A 19,709-nucleotide genomic window follows, 5' to 3' on the forward strand; every position below is an offset into this window, starting at 1 on the left:
CGAGGTTAGAGTCCAATGAGAAGGAGTTGGCCTCTGAAGTTAAAAGTAACAGCTTCCTAGAAAAAGTGTGTTCAGAGGAACGATTGCTTGGTCACATGATCAGGCAATGCCCTTGATAGGGAGTCTTACGTCTGTGTGTGAATCACAAAAAGAAAAACTAAATCAAATAAGTTTTTTTTTATTGAGTTAAGGTCTTACTCTGTCATCGAGGCTGGAGTGCAGTGGCATGATCATGGCTCACTATAGCCTCAGTCTCCTAGGATCAGGCAATCCTTCTGCCTCAGCCTTCCAAGTAGCTGGGACTACAGGCACCCGTCACATTGCCTGGCTATTTTTAAAACATTTTTTTGTCGAGTCGAGTTCTCACTATGTTGCCTAGGTTGGTCTTGAACTCCCAGCCTCAAGCAGTCCTCCTGCCTTGGCCTCTCAGATTGCTGGGATGACAGGCATGGACCACTGTGCCCAGCTAAGTTGGTTTTCAAATGTGACTATTTCTGTCAGAAAAGAAAGTTCTACACACTGTTGGAAGCTATGGTTTGCATGGAATGAACTTGATAAGAATATCTCTAGACCTGAAAACCCTATCTGTGTATCTTATGTAGGCACAATCAGCTGCCTGGGCTTGAGCCCTGGTCTAATGCTTCCTGTCTGGTGACTTCTGGCAGGTCACATAGTGCCTCTGTGTTTCAGTTTGCGTCTGTAAATTCAAAATAATAACGATTTCATAAGGCTGGCACATGATAATAACTCCATAAATGGTAACTTTTAGTACATGGTCATGGTATCAAAGCATTTCTTGGGTTATGCCTTTTCATAATCAACCCATGAAATTATGGTCACCTGTAGAGAAATTAGTTGTGTTATAATGAATTTTGATCATTAGGATAACTTTAATGGAAAAGCACTCAAGACCTAAAGGGAGAAGTTTCTGTTTTCTGTTTTTTTTGTTGTCATTCTTTTCATACACAGTCTCACTCTGTTGCCCAGGCTGAAGTACACTGGTGTGTTCATAGCTCACTGCAGCCTCAAGCTCCTAGAATCAAGCGATCCTCCCGCCTCAGCCTCCTGAGTAGCTAGGACTACCAGTGTGAACCATCACACTCAGCTAATTTTTAAAAATATTTGGTAGAAACAGGCTTTCACTATGTTGCTCAAGCTGGTCTTAAATTCCTGGGCTCAAGAGTCTCCTGCCTTAGCCTCCCAAGGTGCTGGGATTACAGGCATGAGCCACTGTACCCAGCCTACATAAAAATAATCTATAAAGTACTTTGCTTCATTAATTTTTAAATTCAGGAAGAAATTCTTTATGAGGCATGGAGTATCATGTCCAAATGAGCCAAGCACTTCCCTTTGGGTCAAATTGTTCTTCCTTTCTAAATAATTCATCTAGAAAATAATTGTGGGTTCTTCACAACGAAATGGCTGGCCTGGTAGAGTGTGAGATGTAAGAAAGTCATATGATAAAATGAATCAAAGCGTAAAATGTTTGTGTCTTTCTTTATATCATTTACTCTAGTGAATTCAACTTGAAAAGTGTATATTGTGGTGCTAATATGTGGTCATCTGCTGGGAATTAAGTGGCAAGAAAAACAGCTGGTGGAGCTGTCAAGCACCCATGGGGAGAGGCATGCTACAATAATTATGCAAGTCCACGTCAAGCCACAGGGTGACACGGGCCATGAAGGGACATTGAGGATGCTCTGTGTCATTGTGTTGAAGTTGCCTCAGACAAAGCATCCTGCAGGAAAAGATATCAGAGTCCAGAGCTGAGAGAGGGGTGACATTCACAAAGAACAGACTTGAAGAAGTGACCAAGACACAGGATGTGGCTTGGGCCAGAAGTCCTGAGGTTGTGAGGGGTGGGGAGCAGGGTGCAGGGCATGTTGGGAACCACAGAGGAGGTCACTGTGATGGGAGAGCCGAGGGTGATGGAGCCGAGAACTCCAGCCACGTGTCTCAGTGTGGCTGTGGGCTTGCTCTGCTGGACAGGGCTGGAAGGGAGGCAGGGCCCGCACCTCACCAGGCTTGGGACCCTGCTGGAGACGCAGGCCTTTGCAGGCCTTCGGGCTCTGTTCCTGCCCGCCTGACCTTCCTCACCCCCTTCTCGGGGTTGGAGCTCCAGTGACATTGACTGTGCTCTTTCTGCCAGGCCTCTGTGTGTGCTGATTATTGGCTTTTACTGCAACTCACCCCTGTGCCTGGAAAATTATGCAAGTCTGGACTTGAAGTCTGGACTTCAAGTCCTCGAAGCTTCTTCATAAGGCCACGCCCACTTCCACTGCTCTTTATTTTTTTACTTTTTTATGTGCATTCTGATTTTAATAGAACCTGATGATTTTTTTCTAGTGTATCTGCACTTTAACAGTTATAATAGTTCCTCTTCCCCCAATAGATTATTATTATAAAAAATTATATTTTCAAAATTTTCATAAGCTGCTTATTCAAATATATGAGATGGAAATTAAATCTGATTTTTAACGAATGAAGAAAAATACAAGTTCTTATATTTGTTATCTAAATGTGTCCCCCTTAAAACAATGATCACACAGCATCAGGAAGTTTTGTTCATGACACGCCCTATCAGAGTACAAGCCATGTCTCAGGGGTATTGTGTCCTTTTTCTCTTAATGCTCAGTGCCTCATTTTCATAAGCTTGTTGCACAGCAGGCACTTAATGCTTACTGAAATAATGAATGCATGATGTCAGTGCGATTTCCCCAAGAGCCTAAACTCATGGAAATTATTTAGTCTTGCCTTGAGGGAAAAAAAAAAAAAAAAAGAACCCTGCTGACATTAAAAAAAAAAAGAAAAAAAAGAGTGACATCTTGATATCTTTTTTTCTGCAAGGTTGTGACTTAGTATGTCGTGCATTAGTAGAACTGGTAAGGGGAAAGACTCTAGTATAATAAACATTGTCTTAGAATAATAGATAAGAACGATGGCATAGGCACACATACTATTATGTAGACTTGAAAGTGCCTTGCAAGATTGTCTAAATTCCAGTTGACATATCTGAAAGTAATTGACCATCATGGGGGAGAGAGAGAAAGAAACCAGGCAGGCATTCATGACCTTATTCATTTAATCTACAAATGACCAGGAAGTCCACAGGGAAAGCTGTATCCTTTCTAGAGACCTTAAGGAAAAGGCATTAAGGCAAAGGCTGGTGTTACTGTCATTCACTTGGAAACAGGATACCGGGTTCCCAAGTCATCACAGGTAGGCTGACAGTCCTTCACAAAGATACACTGAAAATGTGGATAACAGCTGCCTCAGACTTTTGTTATGACACAGTGACCTTACTGAATTGGTGCCGGCGCCTTATTTATTATTAGGAAAAGCATTTTTATTGGAAGGAAGACAGAGCTTGGAGAAAAAGAGTCTTTAAAATAATGTCATTTCATATTTAGTACTTCAAGATCTTTATATTTGTCTCTCTCACTCAAATCACTTGAATTTTGTTTTATAATCAACTGCAGGCACCCATGTAAAAACAAATTAAAAGCACAATTTTTTTTTCCCATTAAAAGCAAAAACCACCTGTGTTTTAGCGTAGCATCTCTTATTTCTTCATTCCTGTTTTGGAATACCTGGAGTGTAGTTAGTTGCCAGGAAAATTAATCCAGAAAGCACCTACTCAACATGTGTTTGATATTTTTGGAGAAATTGGAAGGAAATGAAAGTTGTGTCATTCCTCAGCCCACCAGACATTCCTGTTCCTTTAGATCCTAGCATGTGGAATTTGCAGATAATAAAAGCCAATGTGCCTTCCCCTCTCTGTAGGTCAAACTCCGTGTCAAGAAGGAGACCAGAGATGTGTCTATAGTTCCTGCCTCGACTCCTGTGGTGGCAGCTCTCTCTGTGACCCCAGCAACAGTCTGAACAACTGTAGTAAGTACAACAACTGACAAACACCATCACTGGGTCAGGACACCATTCAGCATTTTTCTTCTGTGTTGACGTTCAAATACCAAATTCTGGAAACTCTCCAGAAAAGTACACCTATTTTCTTTTCCTTTTTAAAAAGTTGCACGTGGTAGCAGAAGAGAAATAAAACGGTCTTAATTAACTTAAATCAGAAACAAATGTGTCATTGTGAGTAGACTATAAATCCACATGGCTTAATATCACTGCCGTCGCATTCAACTCAACATCAGCTCCTATATATTATTTTCTTGGCTCCATCTTTAGGCAGATGCTATCTTTCTTCCTCTTTAAAACACGCCTTTAAAAATGGAAACTTTATCCAAGAAGCAAATAGGAGTTTCATAGAAGAAATAGCCACATGAAACACTGGCGGTCTGTTCTTTTGACACAATGTATTCTCACCTTTTGGAACTTAATGACCTATCATGATTTTGGAGCCAGGTGTGCTCATTTGTTTCAGTGACATACAGTGTCAGCAAGTGGCCCAAAAATGGCTTTCAGGAGGAGGAGTTGTTTGGGGAAGACAGACTGGGCAGTCGTGAAAGAGCACTGAGTGGACTCATGGGATACTTAGAACAAGCCATGAGTTTCTCCAGGGCCTGATTTCCAGAAATGGTTTCTTACTCCCAGTCTCTGTTTGGAGGTTACGATCACTTGGTTTACTTTTTCTAATCAACTTGTGGCCTCACCTTCAGCTTGGGACGTGAAATTTCAAAACGGGCCAGTCAGTTGTCAATTGGCAGGAAGGTTACCTCTTTCTTCTTTTTCTTTATTTCAGTAGCTTTGAGGGGCACAAAGAGCTTTTGGTTACGTGGTTGCAGTGTATAGTGGTAAAGAAGTCTGGACTTCAAGTGTACCCACCACTCCCACCTGTACATATTGTACTCCACTGGTGATTTTTTTATCCCTCTACCCCTTCCCCACCCTTCTGAGTCTCCAGGGTCCGTGATACCTTTCTCTATGTCTTTGCAGACTCTTAGTTTAGCTCCCACTTTTAAGCAAGAACATGCAGTGCTTGGTTTTCTGTTTCTGAGTTAGTTCACTTAGGATGATGTCCTCCAACTGCATCCAAGTTGCTGCAAAAGATGTGATTTCATCCTTTGTGACAGCTGACTAGTATTCCATGGTGTATATAGACCACCGTTTCGTTATTCATAGATGGGTTGATGGGCATTTAGGTTGATTCCATATCTTTGCAATTGTGAACTGTACAGCCATGAACCTGAAGGTAAACGTGTCTTTTTCATGCAACAACCTCTGTTCCTTAGGGTAGATACCTAATAGTGAGATTGCCAGATCACATGGTAGACCCACTTTTAGTTCTTGACACATGTGCTCTCACAAGTATGGGCTGAAGGCCTCGAAAGCTGGGAAGGGGTGGATGGATAGTGAAGACTCAGGTCCTTGCTTTGGCTGAGGATTTCAGGTCTTGGTTTTGCCTGGGAACCTTCCTGGGTCAGTACAGTGCTGCTGGGGAGTGCCCTGTAACTCTTAGGGACTCTAAGGAGGGGTGGAAGAAGCGAGGTCTCAGAAGGAAGCATATTAGACACCCAGACTGACAAGACTTTTGATTCTTGGCTCTTAATGACTGTTTGGCTGGAAGGACAATAAACAGCCCACCTCTGTCTCCCATGAGAGAACAGTAGACGTTACTCTGGCCATGAAGGAGACGCTCAGACTGTCATCTTACTTCTAGACCGATTTGAATCTCTCTATACATATTTATACCTACATATGGATGCATACACTTTTCAGGCATTGCTTCCATTGTTTCAGTTTGCTCATCTCTCAGTCTGCTGAGGAACTTTTCCAGCACAATTTTCTTACTTCATCTTCAATCTAAATAGTGACAGTGTCGTCTCAGGGACACGTGTTTATTATTAAAGTTTTAAGGGTTGTTTTGACCTAGGAGGGCACTTACTTCGAGACTCAAAAAAGTAGAAAGAGCAGTGTTAGCCTGTGTCAAATTTGGGTGGGAGTAACTGGGTGCATGTTATACTTTGAAATATTTCAAAGTAAAAAAAAAAATTTTTTTTTGAGTCAAGATCTTGCTTTACTACCCAGCTGGAGTGCAGTGGCATGATCACAGCTCATTGCATTCTTGACCTCCCAGGCTTAGACAGTCTTTCAGCCTCCCGAGTAGCTAGGACTACAGATGCATGCCACCACATCTGGCTAGTGTTTTCTTTTTTTGGAGAGATGGGATCTCACTATGTGTCCAGGCTAGTCTTGAACTCCTGGGCTCCAGCAATTCTTCTGCCCTGGTCTTTCAAAGTGCTGGGATTATAGACATGAGCCACAGCGTCTGGCCCAAAATTTTAAAATATATGTTGTCACCTGTCCCCCCTCCAAAAAAAAACCGTGGTAAAGGCAACTGGATAACCCTGGCTCATAGGGTCAACCAATCTTAAAGGTATTTTCAATGTTTCTGGCACAGTCGCGGGACCTGGCTTTCTACTGGTAAAGAAGGGAGGGCGTACTCAGCTTCCTGGAGAGCCCTTTTCAGTATGGAAAGAGACACTGCTGTCTTCCCATGCATATACACAACACTGGTATTCTCTTTGTGTTCTTTACATAATCCTGGTTTCCCTAGAGTCTCATCAGTTTCCTCATTCATCATGTATACTCTTGCTAAATTCTCCCTATACCAGAGGTTTCCAACTCCCATGTCATGGACTGGTACCAGTCTGTGGCCTGTTAAGAACCAGGCCATACAGCAGGAAGTGATTGGCAGGTGAGTGAGTGAAGCTTTATCTGTATTTACAGCTACTCTCCATCACTCCCATTACTGCCTGAGTTCTGCATTTTGTCAGATCAGTGGCAGCATTAGATTCTCATAGGATTCCAAACCCTACTGTGAACTATGCATGCAAGGGATCTAGGTTGTACACTCCTTATGGTAGTCTAATGCCTGATGGTCTGAGGTGGAGCTCAGGTGGTGATTCAAGCACTATTTCCCATCACCCCCCAATGGGACTGTCTAGTTGCAGGAAAGCAAGCTCAGGCCTCCCATAGATTCTGCATGATGGTGAATTATCTAATTATCTATTACAATAATATAATATATAAGAATAGAAATAAAGTGCACAATAAATGTTATGTGCTTGAATCATCCCAAAACCATCTCCCCCCCAACTCCCTCCCACCCCAGATCCATGGAAAGATTGTCTTCCACGAAACCCATCTCTAATGCAAAAAGATTGGGGACCACTGTTCTATATTCTTCAATAAACTTTCGAATATGACATCCTCTTCTCAGTGCCAGGCCTAGGATAGGCCCCCGCCCCTCATTCCTTCTGTGTTATCAAGAAGAATTTATGTGCCTCAGGTCCAGCTGAAGGTCCATGTGTCATTCCTGATCTTTCAAGAAACTGCTGGAAGGGATATGTGTGTATGGTTCTCTCTAAAGGTGAGCAAGGAGCATCTCCACAAAGAAAGCTCTTCATCTGCTTGAAAACATGATTGCTTGTACGAAGATGCTCACCGCTAGCAGAGACTGTTATTCCTGGGCTTCTGAGGCACCACTGAGGCACGCTGTTATTCTGGCTCAATGCCAGTGGAGACCATGAATATGGAGAGTGTAGATATCATGTCTGGTGGAGTTGCTGGGACTCTCATTCTTGAAGACACTGGTTCTTCCCATCCATGGAATATTATGCAACTTCCTAATAGTCTGAAGATATCCTGGGTAGGACCCAGTCATCAGGGTTTTTAAGTTCCCTGGATGACTCCAGTGGGTAGCCAGGGCTGAGAATCACTGCTCTGATGGCCTGTTCATGAACAGGCTGCAGGGGTGGGGGCACCTCTGAAGAAGAAGATGTTTTCACATTCCTGTGTGTACTTTTCAATGGAGAGGGCTTGTTGCAAAGTCTCAGAAGTGCCTACATTGGTTGTTATTGTTGTTGCTTTTTTGAGTTGGAGTCTCACTCCGTCGCCCAGGCTGGAGTGCAGTGGCACACGCATGGTCACCCCAATGTTGATCGGCTGGGCTCTGGCAATCTTTCCACCTCAGTCTTCCAAGTAGCCAGAACTACAGGCATGTGCTACCATGCCTGACTAATTTTTGATTTATTGTAGAGGTGAGGTCTTGCCAAGTTGCCCAGGCTGATCTTGAACCTGTGGGCTCAGGCAATTCACTCGCCTCAGCCTTCTAAAGTGCTGGGATTACAGGCTGAGCCACCAAGCTTGGCCTACATTGTTTTAAAAGCCTAAAACCCATATCTCTGATGATATGTGGAGTTTTCAAGGAACAGCGTTTGGCAGCCGGTGTTACCACAGTCAGGCTTTGTGCAACTGGGAGGCAAAACACAGCTCCATGCTTGCCTTAGGGGCAGGAGCAAGGGTGCTAGTGTCCCTGTCCTTGGTGTGAAGGGAAGAGAGTCCATCCTTTCCCATGCAGACAGCTGGGTACTGCAGGAGCAACTTCAGGATGTGTGTCTCAAGGCTCCTCCTTTGTCCCCCACAGCCATGGAAGGCAAGCTTGATGATCAAGCCCACATGGCTGCCATGTCTCAGGCCCTGCTTGAGTCTCCCCTGGCTCTCACCATCCTTTAGTTCTATGTGTTTAATACTGCAGTTCCACCCCCCCCCACCTTGTAAGGCCAACCCCAAGGAATAAGTGACCAGGTTTGCTTTCTGCATCATTTCTTGCTGAGTTATCAATTTCCTGTCCCCTCAGCAAGTCCCGGTTGAATGGGACAAATGATGTAGGAGTGTGGCAGAGAAGCCAACAACATAACAGTTAGGGGCTTCAATCCTTGGAAGCAAATAGTAGAGTTTTTTGTTTTTTTTTTTTGAGTTGGGGTCTCACTCTGTTGCCCAGGCTGGAGTGCAGTGGTACAATCAAGGCTCATCACTGCTTTGACCTTCTGGGCTTAGGTGATCCTTCCACCTCAGCCTCCTGAGTAACTAGGACTACAGACACATGCCACTATGCCCAGCTATTTTTTTAAATTTAGTTTTTGTAGAGACAGGGTCTGGCTATGTTGCCCAGGCTTCTCTTGAACGCCTGAGCTCAAGCAATTTTCCTGCCTTGGCCTCCCAAAGTGCTGGGATTACAGATGTGAGCCACCCCACCTAGCCTAGGAATGATCTCTTTATACAAGCATTTCCAATTAATAAGTGAAAAGCAAGTGATTGAATCTAAATATGGTCATTTGGTAACACCAGGAGTTCATGGGTCAAGGCACAGAGTATCTGCAGCTGCTGACATCACAAAAAGAGATGAACCAGTCATGATGTGGCTTCTGATGCAAGAACCCTGATTTCCTCTAGTCCTGCCAGCAGGAGGAAGCCCATCAGTCCTCTAACTCCAGTCACTGAGGTTCAGGAAGAGAGCGAACAGGGAATGCATTTAATGTCACCCAGAGTGTGCAGACAGCAAAGTCCAAACTACACTGCACCCTACAGGTCAAGTCCCCAGGTTCTTCAACAGTTAAATTATTATTATTATTTTTAATGGAGAGGGAATCCAGAGGCTGTAAGAGATTTTACAGACACATTTCAAAAAATGGGCAAGGCCAAACTATCTAGTGAGTGGTACACACTTAGGTGATAACACTATACGGAAGAGCAAGAAATAGGATTATACAAACTCATCAGTGACTCTTCAGGGAAAGGAGAAGGCTGAGATAAGACAGGAATGTGAAGGAATTTCTGGGGTGTCTGACCTGGGTGATAGCTAGAAGGGTGTTTGCCTTCTAATAACTCATCAAGCTCTTAAAAGTAATGTTAAGGAGAGAGTTAGAGTTTGGGGTAAGGACAGATCTTTAAATATTATGCATGCAGCTGGATATGGAAAAGTCATATTCTTCATGTAAATGGCCATCATCTAATACATGATTTCTAGTGACTTCAGAATATTGCATCATGACAAGGACACAACATCATTTAATTAACAATCTTATCTTTAGGTTGAATTGAGCATATATTGTTTCAGATTTTGAGGGGTAAAGTATCACTGAGACTCTATCAGGATGTTTATTTTTTGACAAATGGTTGTTAAGCCTCATCTATGTTCAGGACTATGCAGGGCACTGAATCAAACTTGACATAGGACAGGGATCCCCAAGTCCCGGACCACAGACCAGTACCAGTCCATGATCTGTTAGGAACCTGATCTCACAGTGGGAGGTGAGCGGCAGGCAAGCCAGAGAAGCTTCTGTATCTACAGCCGTTCCTCATCGCCTGCAATACTGTCTGAGCTCCGTCTCCTGTCAGATCAGCACTGAGAAACCCGCTTCCATTTCTAACATCCGATCTTTGTGAAGCAGGGTTTTCTGCAGTGACAGAAACCAAAACGAGATCACGGAGCAGACTGGACATAAGCAACATACTTTGGGTGTCTGTGTCTCCCATAACCTCCAGATGGGACTGTCTAGTTGCAGAAAAACAAGCTCAGGGCACCCATTGATTCTGCATGATGGTGAGTTGTATAATTACTTCTTTATATACTACAATGTAACAATAATAGGAATAAAGTGCACAATAAAAGCAGTGCGCTTGAATCATCCCCAAAACATATGCACCCTCTCATCCATCCATGGAAAAATTGTCTTCCATGCAACTGGTCTCTGATGCTCAAAAGGTTGGGGACCGTTGGCGTAGGAAACAGATGGGAGGCCTTGAAACCTTCTTGCATGTTCGTGATGTGGCCGCCCTCTAGTGGTTACTGTAAATCAGGACCATGTGCTTGTCCAATGCTTAAGATAAAAAAGCTTATTGATACCATAAATCATAGAATTTGGGGTTGGCAGGAATATTGAGAGTTTATCTTGCTTAGCACTCTGTGAAGAATGCCTTATGAAGGAATAAAACACAAAATCTTATCAACCTTACCACATTCAATAAATTTCTCCAGAATAATATACGGTCATTACTTAATCCTTTCATTTTCTTTGGCTCTGAAACACAATAAAAGTTATATCTTATTCCACATCAAAAGTGATACATTTTCCTATGTCAAGAGAGAGAAAAATTGTTCATATGATATGTTCTATGAGTCATCTAAATGAGACACACAAATAACATGTTAAACCTTGATGGAGTGGTTGAGGAAGAGAAAGAGAGGGGAGGTATGTAAAAGGGGGGAAAAAGACTGCACCAAAAATCTGTATGGATGATCCCATTTTTGTAAAACTGTATTAAAGAAATTAGAAGTGATGGGTACACTTAAAGCCCAGATCAACAACTATTTGTACCCCCTAAAGCTATTGAAATAAAGAAAAAAAACTCTTTATATTAAAAAAAGAAATTAGGAAAAAAGCCTAGTGTTAGAACTGTGTCCACTGACTCATCAGATGGTCATGACAGATAATTTAGCAAAAAGCGCACACTGAAATGTAATGGGAATCGTTGACTCTACTTTGGTCAAAGCAACACAGGTCTCTACCTAAGTGTGTGAATGCTTGCATATATAAATGTGGGCTAGAGAGGGGTGGAGAGGGACTCAAAGCCATCTGCTGGCTTGGAGGAAAGGTCAGAGAAAGGAGAGTGGAGATCAGATAAGCCTTTTCTTTCTGCAGTCCAGAACAAGTTTTATCCTAACCTGTTCACTTGCCCTGCAGCCGCCAGCATGTGTGTGTCTTTTTTCCTGTCAAGATTGTGACTTTTTAAAGCTGGGTGTTGGGTCCTCTGCCAGTAGCAATTTGTAAGAAAGGAATCTTAGTATGGCCAGGTGTGGTGGTTCATGACTATAATCCCAGCACTTTGGGAGTCCAAAGCAAGAGGATTGCCTGTGCTCAGGGGTTTGAGACCAGTCTGGGCAACATGGCAAGACCATGTTGGCAGGGACAATATTTCCCATTATTTTTACATTTGCGGCACCTGGGATCATTCCTGACACATTGTTCTTCCTCTTCTCCTCCTTTCATTCTGGTACTGTGCTCAGTACAGACTTGGAGATCAAGAGATAAAGTACTGGACAGGTGTAGTGGTGCACACCTGTAATGCCAGCACTTTAGGAGGCTGAGGCAGGAGGACCACTTGAGGCTGGGAGTTGGAGATCAGCCTGGGCAGCATAAGAAAATTTTTGTTTCTACAGAAATAAAAAAAACTTAGCCAGGCATGGTGGTGCATGCCTTTGCTCCCAGCTGCTTGGGAGACCAAGGCAGAAGGATCACCTGAGCCCAGGTGGTTGAGACTGTTATGAGCCATGATTCTGCCACTTCACTCTACCCTGGGCAACAGAGTGAGACTCCAACTGAAAAAGAAAGAAAGAAAGAGAAGGAGGTAAAAGAGGAACACAGTTCTCAAAAACGGCCACAGGTCACGAGTCTGACAAGCAGGCTGTGGCTGAAGTGTGAAATAGCCTCACATTCCAAGCTCAGGGGATTGGATTTTATCTCATTGGCAAGTAGGATTCAACAGATCTGAGCCTCTGCTTGCCCAGAACTCTTGTAGTCTTATATTTAAACCCATTGATCAACAATAAAACATAGAGGCAGAAGTTATCTAATTGCCTGCTAAATCAAATTCATTGTTTTTTTGTTTGTTTGTTTTGGGGGGTTTTTTTGAGTTGGAGTCATACTCATGGCCACCCCAACATCAACCTGCTGGGCTCTGGTTATCCTTCCGCCTCAGCCTTCCAAGTAGCCAGAACTACAGGTGTGCACTACCACGCCCAACTAAGTTTTGATTTATTGTAGAGACAAGGTCTCGCCAAGTTGCCCGAGCTGGTCTCGAACGCACTTGCTCAGGCAATCCACTTGCCTTGGCCACCCGAAGTGCTAGATTTACAGGCTGAGCCATTGAGCATGGCCTCATTGTATTTTAATGGCTGTGAAGGAGATGGAGGCTTTATACTATTTTAGTAGTAATGAATAAATCAGAAGAAAATGAGTTACATGAATAAAAGGAATGATAAAAGAAGGTCATCTTCAGATATTCTGGGCCAAGGGAAAGAATGGTAAGATACTTTCTAAAGTGGAATGTAAGTCCTCTGCCAGAAGCTACATGTAAGAAAGGAATCTTAGTTTTGGTGGGCACAGTGAATCACACCTATCATCCCAGCACTTTGGGAGACTAAAGTGAGAGGATTACCTGAGTCCAGAGGTTCAAGAACAGTCAGGACAACATGGTGAGACCCCATCTCTACAATAAATTAAAAAAATGAGGCAAGCATGGTGCACACCTGTGGCTCCAGATACTAGGAAGGCTGAGGCGGAAGGATCAACTGAGCCCAGTAAGTTGGGCTGCAGTGAGCCATGATTGTGCCACTGTACTCCAGCCTGGGCAACAGAGTGAGATCCTAACTCAAAAAAAAAAAAAAAAAAAAAAAGGAATCTTAGTTTGACAGGATGCTTCCCTAGCCAACCTATTATTTTTTGATATCCACATAAAACAGTTCTATATTAGTTGCATTCTAGTCTCAGCCACTCTTAAAAAAAAATAGTAAACCAGGTTTCAAGGTTGTAAAGCTGAAAGAAGTTGTTTTGACGTGTGAGATGTGAAACCATATGTTTTTCTGTGTGTCTTTGGTTAGGTCAGTGTGAACCAGTCACGCTTGAGCTCTGCCTGAATCTGCCCTACAACTACACGCGGTACCCAAATTTCCTTGGCCATGGGACTCAGAAGGAAGCCTCCATCAGCTGGGAGTCCTCCCTTTTCCCTGCACTCGTTCAGACCAACTGCTACAAGTACCTCATGTTCTTTGCCTGCACCATTTTGGTGCCAAAGTGTGACACGTCTACGGGCCAGCGCATCCCTCCTTGCAGGTAATATGATGGCGTCTCCCTCAAGCAGTCTCCTTTTTAGCCTTCAAGAGAACCCAGGGAATGACAACGTCATTGATTTTGGACAAAGCAAATTTTGCTAAGGAGCGCTGTATCTCACAAAGGATGCACTTGGAAGGTAAAGATGTGGATGTTGTAAAATGAATTTTTTTTTTTGAGTTGGAGTCTCACTCTGTAGCCCAGACTGGGGAGCAGTGGCCACTCCCAGCCACCGAAGCCTCTACCTGCTGGGCTCTGGTGATCCTTCCGCCTCAGCCTTCCAAGTAGCTGGAACTACAGGCATGCACTGCCACGCCCGGCTAATTTTTGATTTATTGTAGAGATGAGGTCTCACTAAGTTGCCCAGGTGGGTCTTGAACCCACGGGCTCAGGCAATCCACTCACCTCAGCCTCCCAAAGTGCTGGGATTACAGGCTGAGCCACCAAGCGCGGCTTAAAATGAATATTTGAAACTGAATTCATGACCCAAGGACCAGGCAAGAGAGATATGAACTGCCTTTAATGATAGTCTGTGTATTCTCTTTAAATAAAATCATATTAATTTTATTCTGGTAGGTCAAGATGCATATTTTTCAAAAAATATGAATCAGAGAAATATGCCTCTTTCTCTGGCAACACTGATGTGTTGAAAAGGCTGCATTCTCATAGCACCCAGAAGTCGGAGACATGGCCCTGGGGGATGGGACACCAGCTCACAGGTCAGACAGGGAGTGGCATCGCTGACATTTTTCTGCCTGTCTGAATGAAATAATACATGGTATTTTCAAGAGTGCAGCTTGGACCTTGGATAGGAGTGATGTCCCAGGGTCAAGAATACTGTTCCAAGTCCATGTTTGAGTTTGGGCGTTGGCCCTTCCGCAGCTGCGTAGCCTTAACCAAATTTCTGAGTCTCAACCTCAGTTACTTTACCTATAAGATACAAATAAAGGCAGGCTCAGTGGCTCAGCCTGTAATCCCAGCACTTTGGGAGGCTGAGACAAGTGGATTGCCTGAGCCCGTGGGTTTGAGAACCACCTGGGCAATTTGGCAAGACCTCGTCTCTACAATAAATCAAAAACTAGCTGGGCCTGGTAGCGCACACCTATAGTTTCAGCTACTTGGAAGGCTGAGGCAGAAGGATCGCCGGAGCCCAGCAGGTTGAGGCTGCGGTGGCCGGGAGAGTGCCACTGCCCTCCAGTCTGGGCGACAGAGTGAGACTCTAACTAAAAAAAAAAAAACAAAAAAACCACCAAAAAACAAACAAAAAAAACCCATGAATACAAATAAAACCAGTTAGTTTAACAGACAGTTCTTGAACACTATGAAATTTTTATTTTTGCAAGCCTAATATGGGAATGCCATGACTTTGTCTTTGCCCCAAATTCCAGGGCTAGTACTAGAGTAACAGTGTAGAGCTATGCTTTGCTTCGTTCCTATTAAACCTAGAGAGAACTTTCTCTGAAGTGTCCCCATCTGATGTCTAACCTTCTTCTACCAGCTTTCATGCCATGGTGGCAGGGTTGTGTTGTTGTGAGGACGAATGAATGGGCGTGAAGTTCAAGTACTTCTGATTGACTGTAAGCTCTGAGTAAGCAATGGCTGTGATGGTGGCACCGAGCACAACGACTTAGTGGCCATTTTGTCTCTTTTCCATGGCACGCGGTGGAAGTTGTAGGCAATCTGCCTATACGAGATGAGCATCCCAGGAACGGGTTTCCAGTCTCCACAGGGAGGGTAGACAGATGTGTGAGCCTCAGCGTGAGTGGTAACAACAGAAACCACATGTTGGGATTAGAAGTCACTCAGAATTTTAAGAAAAAGCAGTCGTATCAACCAGTGGACAGAAGGGAAAAAATAAATTATCTGCTGAACATCAAGCAGATGACAAAGTAGAGCATCCATCAAGACAGGGCAGGAAACAATCAGATTTCAAAATGACTTGGGAAATGGAACAAATCATACCAGTAGAGAGAATAAAACTCAATGCTGGCTTATGCAAAAACAGTTCTGAATGCTTCAGTTAAAATAAAGTATCTCTGATAAAACATCTACCAATTTTATATTTTAAAAAAGCTGTGTCTAAATCTCATTCCACTTTTGCTAAGCAGGTCAATGATAGTGAACTATTTGTTTGAACAGCGTTTAACAAAATATTATATTTGACTTTCTTTATAATGTAGATAAAAATTTCCCTAATGCAGCCTTTTCTCCTGTAAATGTAAATTTATATCCAGATAAAATTTATAATTTCCGGGCTTAAGTTTTGTACTGAAACACCTGAAAAATTATTCAGTCACATTTTGGTGAACTTCTTTTGCATGCTTTAGTACACGCTACTATGCCCAGCTAATTTTTAAAATTTATTTTAGAGACGAGGTCTCACCATGTTGTCTGGGCTGGTCTTGAACCCATGAGCTCAGGCAATCCTCTCACCTCAGCCTCCCAAAGTGCTGGGATTACAGGCTTGGGCCACTGCACCTGGCCTATTCTTTTTTTAAAAAAACATCCCAAGCTTCCCTTTTCAGTGGCTGCCACGATAAGGTTTATATTTCTATATTTATGTATAATTTTAAATATTATGACAAGAATAATATGCTAATAAGTTCATAAAGCAATACCTAGTCCCTTTTGCCAAGTCTGCTTATTAATCTCAGCATTTAACTTTTAAGTTATAAGTCTGAAAAATCAGGCATGATAGAGTGCTTTACAAAGCACTAAATGCTTGAGATTGTTGTGCCATAAAATAGCCTCCTAAGTGAGGTGTTGGTCACCAGGCTGCTGCCTTCTGTTGAGCACAATGCAGACTATGATAGGACAGCGCCCACTAGAGATGTGCTGCTTCAAGTTGCTATTATTTCTGTTTTACAGAAAAGTTAGGAAGTGGTAGAGTCAGTCATGATACACCCTTCCATTCAAATAAAGACTCACATTATTAAGACAGCAGCTACAATTGGGTTCTATACTTTTTCAAAATATAAATCTGCAGTTAAATGAGTTAGCTCAACAGTTATCAAACACTCTTGAATTTTCCATTTTTGGCAAACCTAATGTGGAAATGCTTTATCTTGGTCCCAAATTCTGAGGCTAAACTAGCATGGAGTTACGCTTTGCTTTGTCCTAGAAACCTAGAAAGGGCTTTCTCTGAAATGCCCCCATTCGATGGCTAAGCTTTCTCTACCAGCGTCAGGCAAGGCTGGAGCTGACATTTCTGGAAGGTCTATCCCATTTTATCTTAAAAATGAGAAATTGGCTAAGATTCACATATTTAAAGTTTGAAACTTTTGAGAAGAATGTATTTGAAAGGAAATAAGAAATTGGCCTAGGAATTGATGGTTTTTTTTTTTTTAAAACTCTGTAACTATTTTCTCAGTAATATATTAAGGTAAAAACATGTTTTTTCCATAGGAAGCAAATAAATCTTCTGCGAGGCATGCTGATACCTCAATTTAAAAATCTTCTGGGTGCAAATGAGATAATGCATATAAAAGCACCTAGCACAATGCTCGGTATATCTTTTCTTTAAAACAATAAACAGGACTGGATGCAGTGGCCCACACCTATAATCCCAGCACTTTGGGAGGCCAAGTCAGTAGGATTGCTTGAGCCCAGGAGTTTGAGACCAGCTTAAGCAGCATAGTGAGACTCTGTCTCTATAAAAAAAAAAAAAAAATCAAAAAATTAGCTGTGCATGGTGGTGTATGCTTGTAGTTGCAGCTACTCAGGAGGGAGGCTCAGACTGAAGGCCTGAGCCTAGGAGGTTGAGACTGCAGTGAGCCATGATTGTGGCACTGCACTCCAGCCTGGGCAAGAGAGTGAGATCCTAACTCAAACAAACAAACAAACAGAACAAACAAAATTCCTTTTAGGCAACTGAAGCTCAACATAGATGGGTTTGGGAGAAGTCCCATGATTTTCAATAGTATTGGTTGAAGCTGAGTTCAGGGAGGCCTTAGGTAAACCAGAAGGCACATGAGTCAGCTCATGGGATTGGTCTGCAGAGAGGCAGACCTCTGGGTGTTTGTATATTCTGTGACCTTTGGTGGCAAACTGTGCCAAATGACAGTGGGGACATCCCTGCTTGGAATGAAAGGTTGGAGAATGTGTCTGCATCAAAGACACAAGAGAAAATAAGAAAACCCAAGTGCAGAAGGGGATCTGTGTGGAAAATCTCCATATTTCTATTTCTGCAATAAAATTTCTTTTGGTGAGAGCATGGTGCTGTAATGTACTCTCTCTTTTTACTTTATTATAAAAATGTGGGGTACAACTCAGGATTAGGTACATAAGTAATCTATGTGCAGGTGAAATTTTGGCCTCCAACTGGCCCTCACTTCCCCTGGTTTAGGACCAGGTATCCTTTATGTTGTTATGTGCCCCCTCCCTCCCCTGGTAGTATCCCGTGACTGTCGATCCCTCCCTTGTGCTACTGTGATTAATGTTCAGGTCCCACTTATGAGTGAGAACACGTGGTATTCAGTTTTGTTGCTGCGATAGATCACCAAGTATGATGGTTTCCAACTCCATCCAATTTGCTATGAAGTCCATGATTATGTCCTTCCTTATGGTTGTGTAATACTCCATGTATATGTACCACATTTTCTTTATCCAGTCCACTTTCAATGGGCAGCATGATTGGTTCCATGCTTTTGCTGTTGTGCATAGTGCAGCCATAAAAATGCATGTGCAGGTGTCTTTTTTGGAGAACAATTTGTGTTTCTCTGGGTGTATTCCCAGAAGGGGGATTGCTGGATTGTAAGGAAAGTCGACTTTTAGTTCCTTTAGAAATCACCACACTGTTTTCCATAGAGGTTCGACTGGAATGCATTCTCTTTGTAGAGATATTCATTGTGGCTTCTCATATACCTGTTACATATTCATATAGATGTGTTTTTCTACATATGTGTATCCACACACTGTATCCACATGCCACATATGCACACAGGCCCCCATGCACATAATTAAAGCTCTGCCACGTGCTTTACCTCTATTTCAGAGGGAGGGGCTCCTGCTTCTCATTGTTTCTTTCTTTTCTTCTAGAGCTCTGTGCGAGCACTCCAAAGAACGCTGTGAGTCTGTCCTGGGGGTCGTGGGCCTGGAGTGGCCTGAAGACACAGACTGCAACCAATTTCCAGAGGGGAATTCAGACAATCAAACCTGCCTGATGCCTGATAAATATGTGGAAGGTCAGTTTCCAGATGGATCGCAGTGGGATCTTTCACATGGCTGAATACATCCACTACTTCTTGAAGTCTTCCTGCTCAAGGTTTTTTGTTTGTTTTCTATGTAGTTGCCAGTCAGCCTGTGAGTGAATCTGTGAACCTGATTACAGTAAAGAATTGGGCATATCTACATTAGACATTGTCATCATTCTATTTTTACTTTAAATATAAGTCACCAGGGAGGTTTATTATTTATTTTGCTTTAGTCCAGACTCAGATTTGTGATCTCTGCCACTTGAGGTAAGTATATACAGTGACTGACTAGTCCAATGATGTATGCTGCTGGCTCTGATCAACCAAAACCCTACCCTGAGAAGACACTGGGGCAGCAGTGTCTTCCCAATTGCTGGGTTTCAGCTTTTCTCCAAGATGTCATTCTCTCCCAGCACCCATGTACCATCATTTTAAAAATAAACCATTTTTAAAATGTGAACTCATAATAGATGAGTTTAGTCAACATTCCAGTATTTTAACCATATTCACTCACAGAGCCCCTTATGTGTGAATGCTACATTTACACTTGGGGTTGTGCAGGCAGAAGTGAGCATCAAAGCTTGGTTCCTTCAAGTGTGAAACATTTGCAGACCTTGGCAACATAGGATTGTTCAGCAGAGGAATGGAATTGGAGACCAGCCCACCAGATGGAAAGATGGGGACACAGAAATGATTTTGGCACGTTGAGGGTCAGCATTGACTCCACCAGGCATTCCAAGCTCTGGCAACTGTGAGGTTGTCCAATTGGAAAGAGGATTAATCACTGGAAAGCATAGACACTAAACCACTGACCTGGAGAGGTGAGTGGGGTCAAGGATGAAGGAGAAAGATGTTGATTGGCAGACAGAACACCAAGTAA

The 19,709-nt window shown here is 42.9% G+C and overlaps 1 protein-coding gene across 2 annotated transcripts in view; it reads left to right on the top strand.

Moving 5' to 3' along the window:
• Nucleotides 1–19,709, top strand: part of CORIN (corin, serine peptidase) — a 245,929-nt gene that overhangs the window by 166,609 nt on the left and 59,611 nt on the right. For both annotated transcript variants that reach the window (XM_008062553.1, XM_008062554.1), the window contains 3 exons: nt 3,784–3,891; nt 13,409–13,640; nt 18,675–18,820. In XM_008062553.1, the coding sequence (XP_008060744.1) occupies nt 3,784–3,891; nt 13,409–13,640; nt 18,675–18,820 (486 nt within the window). The remainder of the gene's footprint in view (nt 1–3,783; nt 3,892–13,408; nt 13,641–18,674; nt 18,821–19,709) is intronic.

The sequence above is a fragment of the Carlito syrichta genome, unplaced genomic scaffold (assembly GCF_000164805.1).
Source record: "Carlito syrichta isolate Samal-C Ts95f unplaced genomic scaffold, Tarsius_syrichta-2.0.1 Scaffold305745, whole genome shotgun sequence".
NCBI classification, from domain to species: Eukaryota; Metazoa; Chordata; class Mammalia; order Primates; family Tarsiidae; genus Carlito; species Carlito syrichta.